This window comes from Anomaloglossus baeobatrachus, chromosome 9, assembly GCF_048569485.1.
Source record: "Anomaloglossus baeobatrachus isolate aAnoBae1 chromosome 9, aAnoBae1.hap1, whole genome shotgun sequence".
Classification (NCBI taxonomy): domain Eukaryota; kingdom Metazoa; phylum Chordata; class Amphibia; order Anura; family Aromobatidae; genus Anomaloglossus; species Anomaloglossus baeobatrachus.
In genome coordinates this window covers 60532368-60547999 of record NC_134361.1, presented here as the reverse complement: position 1 = coordinate 60547999, position 15632 = coordinate 60532368, and the positions used below count along the sequence as shown (strand labels likewise).

At 50.8% G+C, this 15632-nt stretch overlaps 1 protein-coding gene across 1 annotated transcript in view; it reads right to left on the bottom strand.

Annotated features, from left to right (window-relative positions):
- Window positions 1–15044, bottom strand: part of SLC9A6 (solute carrier family 9 member A6) — an 85744-nt gene extending 70700 nt beyond the window's left edge. Inside the window, 1 exon segment of the mRNA XM_075323742.1 lies at window positions 14768–15044. Within this exon segment, the coding sequence (XP_075179857.1) occupies window positions 14768–15041 (274 nt within the window). The 5' untranslated portion in view covers window positions 15042–15044.
- Between the last annotated feature and the right edge of the window lie 588 nt (window positions 15045–15632).

Genomic DNA, 15632 nt, shown 5'->3' with positions numbered 1-15632 from the left:
CCCATCCTGGCATGTTTCCCCCCCATCCTTTCATGTTTCCCCCCATTCTGGTAAATGTACCCCCCATACTGGTAAATGTACCCCTTCCTGGCATGTTTGCCTTCCTGCTAAATGTACCCCATCCTGGCATGATTTCCCCCATCCTTGCAGTCATGTTTCCACCCATGCTTACAGTCATGTTTACCCCCATCCTTGCAGCCATGTTTCCCCCATCTTTGCACGTTTCTCTCCATCTTTGCAGCCATGTTTTCCCCGTGCTCTCCATGTTCCCCCCGTGCTAGCTCTGTCCCCCGTGCTCCCATGTTTGCCCTGTGCTGGCTCTGTCCCCCGTGCTCCCATGTTTGCCCCGTGCTGGCTCTGTCCCCCGTGCTCCCCATGTTTCCCCCATGCTGGCTCTGTCCCCGTGCGCTCCATGTTTCCCCGTGCTGGCTCTGTCCCCCGTGCTCCCCATGTGTCCCCGTGCGCTGCATGTTTCCCCTGTGCTGGCTCTGTCCCCGTGCTTCCCATGTGTCCCCGTGCTGGCTCTGTCCCCCGTGCTCCCCATGTGTCCCCATGCGCTGCATGTTTCCCCTGTGCTGGCTCTGTCCCCCATGCTCCCCATGTTTCCCTGTGCTGGCTCTGTCCCCCGTGCTCCCCATGTTTCCCCCATGCTGGCTCTGTCCCCGTGCGCTCCATGTTTCCCCCGTGCAGGCTCTGTCCCCGTGCGCTCCATGTTTCCACCGTGCAGGCTCTGTCCCCGTGCTCCCCATGTTTCCCCGTGCTGGCTCTGTCTCCCGTGCTCCCCATGTTTCCCCCGTGCTGGCTCTGTCCCCGTGCGCTCCATGTTTCCCCCGTGCGCTCCATGTTTCCCCCGTGCGCTCCATGTTTCCCCCGTGCGCTCCATGTTTCCCCCGTGCGCTCCATGTTTCCCCCGTGCGCTCCATGTTTCCCCCGTGCGCTCCATGTTTCCCCCGTGCGCTCCATGTTTCCCCGTGCTGGCTCTGTCCCCCGTGCTCCCCGTGCTGGCTCTGTCCCCCGTGCTCCCCATGTTTCCCCCGTGCTGGCTCTGTCCCCGTGCGCTCCATGTTTCCCCCGTGCTCCCATGTTTCCCCCGTGCTCCCATGTTTCCCCCGTGCTCCTCATGTGTCCCCGTGCGCTCCATGTTTCCCCCGTGCGCTCCATGTTTCCCCCGTGCTGGCTCTGTCCCCGTGCGCTCCATGTTTCCCCGTGCTGGCTCCGTCCCCCGTGCTCCCCATGTGTCCCCGTGCGCTGCATGTTTCCCCTGTGCTGGCTCTGTCCCCCGTGCTCCCTATGTTTCCCTGTGCTGGCTCTGTCCCCCGTGCTCCCCATGTTTCCCTGTGCTGGCTCTGTCCCCCGTGCTCCCCATGTTTCCCTGTGCTGGCTCTGTCCCCTGTGCTCCCCATGTGTCCCCGTGCGCTGCATGTTTCCCCTGTGCTGGCTCTGTCCCCCGTGCTCCCTATGTTTCCCTGTGCTGGCTCTGTCCCCCGTGCTCCCCATGTTTCCCTGTGCTGGCTCTGTCCCCCGTGCTCCCCATGTTTCCCCCGTGCTGGCTCTGTCCCCGTGCGCTCCATGTTTCCCCAGTGCTGGCTCTGTCCCCGTGCGCTCCATGTTTCCCCGTGCTGGCTCTGTCCCCCGTGCTCCCCATGTTTCCCCTGTGCGCTCCATGTTTCCCCCGTGCAGGCTCTGTCCCCCCCACATCTTGGCACAGCCGCACAGAAGCTAAAAATAAAAATAAAAACTCACCTTCTGGCCCCCACTCCTCCACTGCTGCGTCCTCAGTCACTTCAGTTCCCGCGGCCACAAGACACCGGCGCCGCCTACTGACGCTCCTTCGTCTCCTAGGCAACAGGCCTGCAGCCCAGGAGAGGAGGAGTGTCAGAGCGAGGAGAAAATGTCTCCTCTGCTAAACACCAGTTTGAGCTGCTGGCGCGACCACACCAGCAGTTCAAAGTGGCGCAGTGTGGCGACAGCGCGCGTGCCAGCACAAACGGCTCTGCGTGCCCTGTCTGGCACGCGTGCCATAGGTTCGCCATCACTGCAGTAGGAGAGCAGTTGGGGCTGATGAGATTTATGTAGATAGAAGAGGGAGGAGGGAGTAGCTGTGCCTCAAGCTCCACTCTCCGCCTTCCCCCCCTCCGCCTCTGGCAAGCCCCCCCTCTGCCTCCAACCACCTTCCCCCCCTCTGCCTCCAACCCCCCTTTCCCCCAACCCTCCCCCCTCTGCCCCCAACCCTCCCCCCTCTGCCTCCAACCCTCCCCCCTCTGCCTCCAACCCTCCCCCCTCTGCCTCCAACCCTCCCCCCTCTGCCTCCAACCCTCCCCCCTCTGCCTCCAACCCTCCCCCCTCTGCCTCCAACCCTCCCCCCCTCTGCCTACAACCCTCCCCCCTCTGCCTCCAACCCCCCTGCCTCCAACCCTCCCCCCTCTGCCTCCAACCCCCCCTCCGCCTCCAACCCCTCCTCCACCTCTAGCCCCCCCTCCAGCCCCCTCCCTCCGCCTCCAGCCCCTTACCTCCGCCTCCGTCCCACTCCCTCTTCTCTTGGACATTTAGTCCAGGACAGGCATGACACTAGGATAGGGTCCCATCAAACAAAAGGTCACCTTGCCACGCTCGGTTGATAGGTACACAAGAATTGGCCAATTTTTGCGCAAGAAACCTTCATTTTTCTAAGGATAGTCTATATAGCATTAATGCAGTTTACATGTCATATATACTATCCTTTGTTTAGTTTTAGCAGTCAGCACCTGTTCACACTTGCTCTTTTTGAAGATGCCGGGTTTTGGGGGGGGGGGGGGGGGGGGGGGGAGGGGGGGCTTACCATTAGGGAGACATATGATTGGCTCCAGATGTATTCTGCATCAGGGTAACAACTCTAAACATACAGCCAACCTCATTACAAACCATCTTCAGTATAAAGAAGAACAAGACCACCTGGAAGTGATGATTTGGCCTCCACAGAGCCCTGATCTCAATATTATTGAGACTTGCACAAGCCTATGCACACAGAAGATCTGTGGTTAATTCTTCAAGATGTTTGGAGCAAACTTTTTGCTTAGTTCCTTAAAAAAAAAAAAAAAAGGCACAAAAGCATAACTCCAAATAATGATGAAAGCAGAGGGTGCTCACAAAAAAATATTGATGGGATCCAGATTTCACTTTCATTCACTTTTGAGTTTATTAATTGATAAATATAAACTATAACACTTTTTTTTTTTAAGCATTTTGACTTAGCTGCATTTTTTTGCACCTGCCTAAAACTTTTTGCACAGTATGACTCACTCACACCACCATATTCATCGTACAAGTGCCATCTTATTTTTTTTATTGCCTAACACTCGGAATCATGTTATTCAGTCGGGAAGTACTGAAGAATGATTTGTTTCACTGACAGAATCTGTCAATGAAAAAAAACATTTGCACCATGGTGCTGATTTCACTCCAAAATTGGATGTCACTACCCATTCTAGTCTATGGACTCGTTGAAGAAAAAAAAAAAGTTGAATGCATGGAAAACATCAGACTGCACTCGGATGACATCGGAGTGCAGTCCGATTTCTGTGGACAATGAAGAAGATGGAGAAAATCTGTTCTCCACCTTCTCCTCACAGTGTGCTCCGATTCTCTCATCTGGGAGACCCCACACATCAGGACGGGTTTGTCCACCACAAATATGTCTGGCAATGCAGAAGAAGACATCAATCACTATGTGCTTTTATGAAATCACTTACGAATGACCTACAGGTAAACTCAAAATTCATTTAAAAATTAAAAGTGGTGATTTGGTCTCAGTAATTCATTTGTAATTTGCCTGAAGAAGGAGCCTTAATGCTCTGAAAGCTTGCTAATATAATTTTTCTGGTTAGCCTATAAAAGGTATCACTCCTAAAATACTTTTGTCATTCTTGGGACATAGTATTTCAATTGATTTAAAAATTAAAAAATTGTTTAAAAGAACTTAAGTCCTCAGTGGTTGATACCTTTTAATGGCTAACTGAAAAGATGGTAATAATAGCAAGCTTTCCAGACTACTCAGGTCTCTTCTTCAGGCTCAATATAACCCAAAATCTGAAGAGTCACATATTTATACACAACAGGACACAGAATGGAGCAGTAAATAAGATAAGTTATGTGAAGCAGAACTATCAGTATGGGTGCCTTCACACTTTAGCGATGCAGCAGCGATCCGACCAGCGATCTGACCTGGTCAGGATCGCTGCTGCATTGCTACATGGTCGCTGGTGAGCTGTCAAACAGGCAGATCTCACCAGTGACCAGCCCCCAGCCAGCAGCGACGTGCAAGCGACGCTGCGCTTGCACGGAGCCGGCGTCTGGAAGCTGCGGACACTGGTAACTAAGGTAAACATCGGGTATGGTTACCCGATGTTTACATTAGTTACCAGCGCACACCACTTAGCTGTGTGTGCAGGGAGCAGGAGCCGGGACTGGCAGCGTGAGATCTGCGGAGGCTGGTAACGAAGGTAAATATCGGGTAACCACCTTGGTTACCCGATGTTTACCTTGGTTACAGCTTACCGCAGGCTGTCAGACACCGGCTCCTGCTCCCTGGACATTCAGGATTGTTGCTCTCTCGCTGTCACACACAGCGATGTGTGCTTATCAGCGGGAGAGCAACAATAAAAAAACGAACCAGGGCTGTGTGTAACGAGCAGCGATCTCACAGCAGGGGCCAGATCGCTGCTCAGTGTCACACACAGCGAGATCGCTAATGAGGTCACAAAAACCGTGACTCAGCAGCGATCTCAGTAGCAATCTCGCTGTGTGTGAAGCACCCCTATGGGGTGCTTCACACACAGCGAGCTCGCTGCCGAGATCGCTGCTGAGTCACGCTTTTTGTGACGCAGCAGTGACCTCATTAGCAATCTCGCTGTGTGTGACACTGAGCAGCGATCTGGCCCCTGCTGCGAGATCGCTGCTCGTTACACACAGCCCTGGTTCGTTTTCTTCAAAGGCGCTCTCCCACTGTGACACACAGATCGCTGTGTGTGACAGCGAGAGAGCGACAAATGAAGCGAGCAGGGAGCAGGAGCCGGCGTCTAGCAGCTGCGGAAAGCTGTAACCAAGATAAACATCGGGTAACCAAGGTGGTTACCCGATATTTACCTTAGTTACCAGCCTCCGCAGCTCTCACGCTGCCTGTGCTGCCGGCTCCGGCTCTCTGCACATGTAGCTGCTGTACACATCGGGTTAATTAACCCGATGTGTACTGTAGCTAGGAGAGCAAGGAGCCAGCGCTAAGCAGTGTGCACGGCTCCCTGCTCTCTGCCCATGTAGCTGCATTACACATCGGGTTAATTAACCCGATGTGTACTGTAGCTAGGAGAGCAAGGAGCCAGCGCTCAGTGTGCGCGGCTCCCTGCTCCCTGCACACACAGCTAAGCGGTGTGCGCTGGTAACTAATGTAAACATCGGGTAACCATACCCGATGTTTACCTTAGTTACCAGTGTCCGCAGCTTCCAGACGCCGGCTCCGTGCAAGCGCGTCGTCGCTTGCACGTCGCTGCTGGCTGGGGGCTGGTCACTGGTCGCTGGTGAGATCTGCCTGTTTGAGAGCTCACCAGCGACCATGTAGCGATGCAGCAGCGATCCTGACCAGGTCAGATCCCTGGTCGGATCGCTGCTGCATCGCTAAAGTGTGAAGGTACCCTAAGGCAAGAGGACAAACTGTTGTAGCCATAAGTATTGCTGCAGTTCATAGATAAGCAGTGTAAAAGTTTTATTGTCCTCTGATTAGAGTCTGGTCCCTGATTAGAGGCTGTGATGTCCCTGGATAGTCAGAAGAGGCTACCACCCAAGAACAATTGAAAACCAGATTACAAGAGCCACTAGAATATCAAGAAACCATCATTTACATTATAAAACTAAAGAAGAAAATAACCAGGTACCTCTTGTAATCACCTACAATCCACATCTGGAGGTAAGAGGAGCTAAACCGAAACTACAACCATTAGGCTATGTGCGCACTTACCGGATTTTGCTGCGGATTTTTCGCGAATTTGCTGCATGTTTCGCTGCAGAAAATGTTCATAACATCTCTGCAGTGAATCACCAGCAAATCCTATGGAGAAAAAAAATCCTGTGCGCACTGGGCGGAATTTGACAGCTGCATGTTTTTCTGCGGGAATCCCGCAGCAAAAACAAGTGCATGTCACTTCTTTTCCGCACATCGCTGCGGGATTTCACTCCATTGACTCCAATGTAATCGTGAAATCCCGCAGGGAATAACGCAGGCAGCAAATTCTGTGCGGTTCACTGCGTTTTCCTGCGTTATTCCCTGCGGTATTTCGCGGTTTACCTCCGGTAATGTACATTGCCTGTCTGCGGTTTTGCAGGGAAGTGATGTCATTACAGGAAGAGGAAGCCGTGCAGAGTAAACACAAACACATCACAGACACACACACATAGAACACACATAGAAAGCAAACGGAAATATAGAAAACAAAGAACGTGGGCTCCGCTGTATTTTTATCTTCCAGCCGAGGTAAGCACACAGCGGCGGCCCGGTATTCTCAGGCTGGGGAGGGAGAGGGGCAGGGTTAATGTCCCCCGCCTCACTCCCCCTCCTGCAGCCGAGAATATCAGCCGCAGCTGCCCCGGCACTGTCGCATCCATTATGCGGCAGCACCGGGAGTGTCCTCGGCTCTTCCTGCCGCCGTGTAGCAGTGGCGGTCAGGGTAATATAACAAGGGGTTAATGGTGGTGGATCACCGCCATTAACCCCAGGCTTGATCATGGCAGCGTCTATGTGACAGCTGACATGATCAACCCGTAAGTAAAGTGAATAAAACACAGACACCGAAAAATCCTTTATTTTAAATAAAACCAACAAGCCTCGTTCACCATTTTATTAACCCCTCCCGCACCAAAGCTCCGGCGTAATCCACAGCTCCGACATAATCCACAGCTCCGGCTCCGGCGTCCAGCACTGATGACATCCAGCCGCGACTGTCACAGACACAGGCTGAATGCAGCAGACAGCAGAGGTAATTACCGGTCATTTCCCACGGCCGGTAATGTGAACTCACTGCCGACCGTGGGAAATGCAGCGATCTGTCCTCTATCTATCTATTATCTATCTATCCCTCTATCTATTCTTCTGTCTCTTTATCTATCTATCATCTATCTATCTCTCTATCTATCATCTATCTATCCCTCTATCTATCCCTCTATCTATCATCTATCCCTCTATCTATTCTTCTGTCTCTTTATCTATCTATCTATCTACTATCTCAGAATTAAATTACTTTTTTTTTCAATGTGCTTTATTGCATTGAATGCAATAAAGCACATCCCAACCCGCACGCGGCAATACCGCGAATAATACCGCGGTAAAACCGCAGCAAACCGCATGCGGTTTTCGGGTGCGGTTTCCCGCGGTTTTTTTACCGCGGGTGCGGTAATCTTTGAGAGCATGCGGAATTTTCTCAAGAAAATTCCATTTCCCAGTGCGCACATAGCCTTACTGGTTGTACAACCTATTGTACCATCACCCTTTCCCTATAGACTGTGAGCCCTCGCGGGCAGGGTCCTCTCTCCTCCTATACCAGTCTGTTTTGTACTGTTAATGATTGTTGTATGTATACCCTCTTTCACTTGTAAAGCGCCATGGAACAAATGGCGCTATAATAATAAATAATAATAATTACTGCAAAAAGATGCCCGGTTAAAATCTATTTTTCCAGACCCCCCCCCCCAAATCTAAGAAACATCATTGTCAGAAGCTCCCTATCCTCTCTAATAATAACAGGAACATTTCTCTGCAACCAGAAAAAAATGTAAGACCTGTCCATTTATACTGACAACGGACAAGATAAAGATTCCCAGATCACATCAGGACTACAAGATCCCAGGTACCTTCAGCTGCACCACAACCAATATGGTGTACTTAATTATATATACCAAATGTCCAACTGGGGGTCTGTATGTAGGGGAGACAGGACAACAGCTCAGGACAAGGATGAATTCTCACCGCCACACAATCAGAGAAAAAAGGATGGATCTACCTGTGGCCAAACATTTTTATAACCCAGACCACAGCATCATGGACATGAAATTGCTGGTATTGAAAGGAAATTTAAAGTCCCAGAGAGACAGGAGAGTCTGGGAATACAAACTTATGATGACCTTTGACACATTCAGAGCAGGAATGAATGTGTCACATGGATTTATGTCTTTTACACCAATTAAGCAATGTGCTCCTCAGACCATGGGGGGGGGGGGGGGGGTGGGCATCACAGCTCTGGACAAGACCCCAATCAGAGGACAATAAAACTTTCACACTGCTTATCTATGAACTGCAGCAATATTTATGGCCCCAACAGTTTGTCCCCTTGCCACAGTGATAGTTCTTTCTGCTTCACATAACTTGTCTTATTTACTGCTCCATTCCATGTCCTGTTGTGTATAAATATGTGTTTCTTCAGATTTTGTGTTATATTGAGCCTGAAGAAGAGACCTGAGCAGTCTCGAAAGCTTGCTATTATTACCATTGTGACGGGGTATGCGACAGAACAGTGAGGGACGCCAGGCCAAGGAACAATCAAAAGGGCTTTATTGGAACCACAAGATAAAGCACCAAACATAAATAGAAATCCTTAAAGTCTGCAAGGAGTCCACAACAAAACAACAGATCCAGGGGCACCTCCCGGTATTCCAACGCCAGGGAAAATATGGCAATGGTCCTTATATGAGTTTCTTGAGTCCAACAGGGTGAACAACAAAACACAATCCCACGTGGCCACTGATCTCCAGTCTGTAACAGTCCATACACAGGCTCTAGGATCCAGCCTCAGCTATAGATCCTAGTCCTTCTCCAGCCGAGATCCAACTAACTGACCTAACATGGGTCTCATTGTTCTTCTCTCCTGGGATCAGCCCCTAAGGTGGGCCCAATTCCACCTGGACATTTGATGACATTTAATACATGAATGGACTTTAGACTCCAGGCTCTGTTCTGTTTACCAAGTTGTGGATTGGAGACATCCCATGCTGAGAAGAACAAACAATCCCCCACCAGTAGTACATACAGGACAGTCAAGGAGAGACAGACTATTACACCATGTGCACAGGCGGGGGAGGGACACACTGTTACAACCATCTTTTCAGTTATCCATTAAAAAGGTATCAACCACTGAGTTCTTTTAAACAATTTTTTATCTCTACTGGCTAACACGGTACAAAGATATATTTTACCTGTATTTAAAAATTAGAAATGGAAAACCTGAGTCCATGCCGGAAGACGGGGTAAGTGGAAAAACAACTTCAGCTAAGACAACACTGTTCCAGCACTTAATAAAATACAATGAGACCAGTTGTCAGCAAATGCAGCCGACAGGACTAAACGCCGGCAGAGCCAAGCGAAAACCAAGTCACCTAGATCAGGAAGCGGGAAGAGAAAACAAAATGTAATTTGTGCCTCACACCAGACACTAAATATAGTCCGGCTCTTCCGCTAATCATTATACGCCTCTCCTCGTGGCTGTGATTACCGGCTGCAGCCATAATACAACCATAGCGTATGCCAAAACCAGCGTGACACAGCAAAGGGGAGAAAGGCGCACACCTGACATCACAAGCCTCTATGCATTGTGTGTCCGTACTGGTAATATGGAGCTAGGTGTGCTCACATGTGATCAGTCAAAAACTGCTGTAGTGTTTCCCCTCCCCCTCCAAAAAAAAATTGTGCTAAGTACGAACAGGTGCCACTGAATCGGTGCCAAATTTCCTTACATATGTAGATATAGAGTTAGGCTCTGTGCACTCGTTGCTTTTTTTCATGCTTTTTTCCTTGCAGATTTTAATACTACAAGGAAAACCGCATCCCAGCAAAGTCTATGAGAATCATGACTTGCTGTGCACACGCTACTTCTTTTTTCCTTGCAGATTTTGTTGCTGAAAGAAAAGCAGCGTGTCAATTGTTTCTGCATTTTTTCTGTGTTTCTATAATCCCCTGCAATGGTTTATCACTACAGTGGATTATATAGCAGCGTGTATACAGCATGGCGTGGGAGGCTCTCCGTAGCTCAGTAACCCGGGGTCTTAATTGTGACAACCCAGGTTTACTGTGGCAGCGATCGGGTTCCTGTGATTACATTACAGGGACCCGATTGCCAGGAAGAGGTAAGCGATCCTTCTCCCTATCTCCTGAATGCTGCGACTGCATTCAGGGATCGGAATGGGCACCGCTTCAGCAGTGACAGCCAGAGACCCGACATCAATCGCGAGGGTACAGCGCCTGAATCCCGACAATTATAACGACAAAAAAGACTAAAAGGAAAAAAAAAGAGAAAAAACGTGCAAACGCAATAAAAAATGCAGAGTTTTTTCAGCTGCTTTTTTCTTGGCAAAACATGCTTTTTATGTGCAGAAGAAAAGAACACAAAAAGCAACGTGTGCACATAGCCTTAGGCTATGTGCACACAGCATTTTTTTGACGCTGCGTTTTTGGCCGTAAAAACACGCACTGGCGGTAAAAATGCACCAGTAAAAAACACATGCGTTTTTACTGTGTTTCAGTGCGTTTTTGGCTGCGTTTTGCATCACAGCATTTTGCTGCGCTTTTCCAATGCACTGCATGGGTGACAAACGCAGTAAAACGCAGGAAAGAATTGATATGTCCATTTTTCTTTTTTTAGCTCAAAAATGCAGCTAAAAAAAAAAGTTGTGTGCGGACAGCAAAAATGAAAACTCAGACTTTGCTGAGGAAACAAAGTCATGCAACTTTGAGCCCAAAAACGCACAAAAATGCACCCGACAAACGCACAAAAATGCAGCGGTAAAACACAGTCAATCAGGAGATAACATTAAAAGCATGTTAGGCTGTCTTATCAGAACAGCAGTTAAAGAGAGAATGTTAAAGGGATTGTCTCTAGTTTGGAAGTTACCACCTATGCATGGGAGACGGGATCATTTCCTGGTCGCTGGGGGGCCAACTGCTGGAACACCCACCAATCTTGAGAACTGGGGTTGTTCACAGTGTGAATGGAGCGGTGGTCGATCATGGGCACTGCCACTGTATAAATTAATTGGTGGGCTGAAGATAGCGAACACTGCGTTCCAGCCGCGCGGGGGCCAGCCTCCTGCTCAGCCTCGCGGGCCAGCCTCCTGCTCAGCCTCGCGGGCCAGCCTCCTGCTCAGCCTCGCGGGCCAGCCTCCTGCTCAGCCTCGCGGGCCAGCCTCCTGCCCATCAGACCATTTTTCTCAGATGGAGAGAAAACAGTTGTTTCAAGCCAGGTTCACATGACCATATTTTTGTTCCCAGTGTGATCTGACAAAACACTGGATCGCACTCGCACCAATGTTATTCGATGAGGCAGGGAACATGTGCAATTTTTTTTTCTTAGGAACGAGTCTGTCTGAGGAAAAAAATTGCAGCAGGCGTGAATTCCCTCTCTAATTAAATGCAAGTCACTTGATCTGTGAAAACAATCGGACATCACTCGAGTGTGGTCCGATTTTCATGGACTGACAATAGAGAAGATGGAGACATTTTTCTTTTCCCCATCTTATCTATATCTCAGAAAATCAAAGATCAGATCATAGTCTGATCAGAGTGCGATTGGCATAATTGGACTGATTTTCTTGGAGGAGAGAAAATATGGTCCGGAGACCCCGGCCACACGCCGAGCCGGGACCAAGGCCCCACGCCGAGCTGGGACCCACGCCGAGCCGGGACCCCGGACACACGCCGAGCCGGGACCCCGGACACACGCCGAGCCGGGACCCCGGACACACGCCGAGCCGGGACCCCGGACACACGCCGAGCCGGGACCCCGGACACACGCCGAGCCGGGACCCCGGACACACGCCGAGCCGGGACCCCGGACACACGCCGAGCCGGGACCCCGGACACACGCCGAGCCGGGACAAGTCTTACGTGTTGTGGGCTGATTGGCAGCTTTCTGATGAAAAACTAGATTGACAAGAAACATGTGAAATGGAAACTAACAAGAGATTGTACTGTTGACTGTGTCACAAAACAATGACGTCCTTTATTGTACGATAAGTTAAGAAATCATATTACACCGAAATCCAAATATCCTATGTACACAAATAAACCCGTATTGTATGCCGGCTATACACACATATAACCCTTGTATTGTATGCCGGCTATGTAAACATCCATAAACACTTTCATTCTCGCATTACATATATAAAATAATGTGCACGTGGCACTACTGTTTTGTGTCCACAGCTCCTAAGCAAACTATGTGTCTCCACGGTAACAGATAATACGCCGGCAGGAGGCGGCTCTGAGGTTATCTTCTATCCGTCCTCTACTTCTGGCTAACTTACTAAACTACCACAAAAGGAGGAAGAAAGAAAGTAGAAGATGCAGGAAGATGCTTAACAGATTTATTTGCTGCCTGTTGCTATAGAGATGCATAGGCTGCACAGGAGCTGTAAACACAAAACGGGGAGAAACGTGTAAAATCCTGGGGTAAAGTTGCGTTAAGGCCCTGTCACACACAGAGATAAATCTGCAGCAGATCTGTGGTTGCAGTGAAATTGTGGACAATCAGTGCCAGGTTTGTGGCTGTGTACAAATGGAACAATATGTCCATGATTTCACTGCAACCACAGATCTGCCAAAGATTTATCTCTGTGTGTGACGGGGCCTTTAGATTTCCTTTCAGATGTTTTGGAGCAGTGAAGGTTAATACAGCAGACTTAATAATAATAAAGTTTTATTTCTATAGCGCCAACATATTCCGCAGCGCTTTACAATTCAGAGCAGAGCCCTGCGGACTACTACTAGCCACATCCCATACATGGCCGATCTTTTTGTTTTTTAAAGATAACTTGTCACCGCCAACAAAGATATTTACCTGCAGGTATAGAGTTAATCTGATATAAAGTTTAAACCCTGTATGAGGGTGTACCACAGCAGCTACAGGAAGACAATTAACTTATTCTCCCTGCAGCTGCTCACTTCCAATTATCAGGGCAGTGCAGGGAGTGATTACACTGCTGAAATAATGATAAAAGTGCCCGTAGCCGGCATGTATAATCATAGGAGTGCCCGTGGCTGCCACATATAATGATAGGAGTGCCCGCCACGTATAATGATAGGAGTGCCCGTGGCTGCCACGTATAATGATAGAAGTTCCCATGGCCGCCACATGATAGGAGTGCCCTTGGTTGTCACGTATAATGATAGGAGTAACTGCAGCCACCATACATGATAGGAGTACCTGCGGCCGCTGTGTATGATAATGGGAGTGACCGTGGCCACCATGTATAATGTATAATGATAAGCGTGACCCTGACCGCCATGTATGATAGGAGTAACCGTGGCCGCCATGTCTGAAGATAGCAATGACCGTGGCCGCCATGTGTGATGATAGCAGTGACCCTGGCCGCCATGTCTGATGATAGCAGTGACCCTGGCCGCCATGTCCGATGACAGCAGTGACCGTGGCCGCCATGTCCGATGACAGCAGTGACCGTGGCCGCCATGTCTGATGATAGCAGTGACCGTGGCCGCCATGTCTGATGATAGCAGTGACCGTGGCCGCCATGTCCGATGATAGCAGTCACCGTGGCCGCCATGTCTGATGATAGCAGTGACCGTGGCCGCCATGTCTGATGATAGCAGTGACCGTGGCCGCCATGTCTGATGATAGCAGTGACCGTGGCCGCCATGTCCAATGATAGCAGTGACCGTGGCCGCGCCATGTCCAATGATAGCAGTGACCGCCATGTCTGATGATAGCAGTGACCGTGGCCGCCATGTCTGATGATAGCAGTGACCGTGGCCGCCATGTCCAATGATAGCAGTGACCGTGGCCGCGCCATGTCCAATGATAGCAGTGACCGCCATGTCTGATGATAGCAGTGATCGTGACCGCCATGTCTAATGATAGCAGTGACCGTGGCCGCCATGTCTGATGATAGCAGTGACCGTGGCCGCCATGTCTGATGATAGCAGTGACCGTGGCCGCCATGTCTGATGATAGCAGTGACCGTGGCCGCCATGTCTGATGATGGCAGTGACCGTGGCCGCCATGTCTGATGATGGCAGTGACCCTGGCCGCCATGTCTGATGATGGCAGTGACCCTGGCCGCCATGTCTGATGATGGCAGTGATCCTGGCCGCCATGTCTGATGATAGCAGTGACCGTGACCGCCATGTATGATTGCAGTGACCGTGGCTGCCATGTATGATGATCACAGTGACCGAGGCCACCATGTATGATGATCGCAGTGACCGTGGCCGCCATGTATGATTGCAGTGACCGTGGCTGCCATGTATGATGATCGCAGTGACCGTGGCCGCCAAGTATGATGATCGCAGTGACCGTGGCCGCCATGTATGGTGATCGCAGTGACCGTGGCCGCCATGTATGATGATCGCAGTGACCGAGGCCACCATGTATAATAGCAGTGCACCGGGACACCATGTATGGTGATCGCAGTGACCGTGGCCGCCATGTATGATGATCGCAGTGACCGAGGCCACCATGTATAATAGCAGTGCACCGGGCCACCATGTATGATAGCAGTGCACCGGGCCACCATGTATGATAGCAGTGCCTCTGGCTGCATATTAGCATGCAGACATGCTGTAGTAATATTGTCAGCACTTTAGGGGGGCTGTGTGTATGTTGCACCTGCCAGCTCTGCCCTGTGCAGCCCCTCCATTCTCTGGGTGGGCGCAGGGGCATCCCGGCTGGCAGGGCTGGTGCCAGTACCTGACCCGCCATCTCGCCTCCCTCCTGTGCTGCCCCCGCCCCGGGCTGGCACTTACCATAGATCATGGCCAGGCCAGTCTCATGGAGGAAACGAAACCTGCGGTGCTTGAACAGCCAGATGGTGAGGATGGTGAGGGTGAGCAGCAGGATGAAGATCAGCAGGTTGGTGCTGTCCAGTCGGTGAATGGCCTCCACCTGCTTCTCCGTCACGATTTCCTCCATGGCGCTGTCCTCTTCTGCCCAACACAGACCTATCATAAAGAGGATGGGCAATGCCAGCCAGGGACCCGTGCCCCGGGAGCCCGGCAACACCGGACCGCACGGCGCCATGACAGGGGCCGGTCTGCCAGGCAAAGTCCTCCCAGACAATGAGTCAAAGAGCAGCAGCTGCCGCCCCCTGCAGGAGGAGGAGAGCAAAGCACCCCGAGCCCGCATACAGTCACTACACACCGTACACAGGCACCACACACCGAGGACTACTACAGACTGTACAATCACCACACACCGGGGACTACACACTGTACACAGTCACCAAACACCGGGGACTACACACTGTACACAGTCACCAAACACCGGGGACTACACACTGTACACAGCCACCACACACCGGGGACTACACACTGTACACAGCCACCACACACCGAGGACTACTACAGACTGTACAATCACCACACACCGGGGACTACACACTGTACACAGGCACCACACACCGAGGACTACTACAGACTGTACAATCACCACACACCGGGGACTACACACTGTACACAGTCACCAAACACCGGGGACTACTACAGACTGTACAATCACCACACACCGGGGACTACACACTGTACACAGGCACCACACACCGAGGACTACTACAGACTGTACAATCACCACACACCGGGGACTACACACTGTACACAGTCACCAAACACCGGG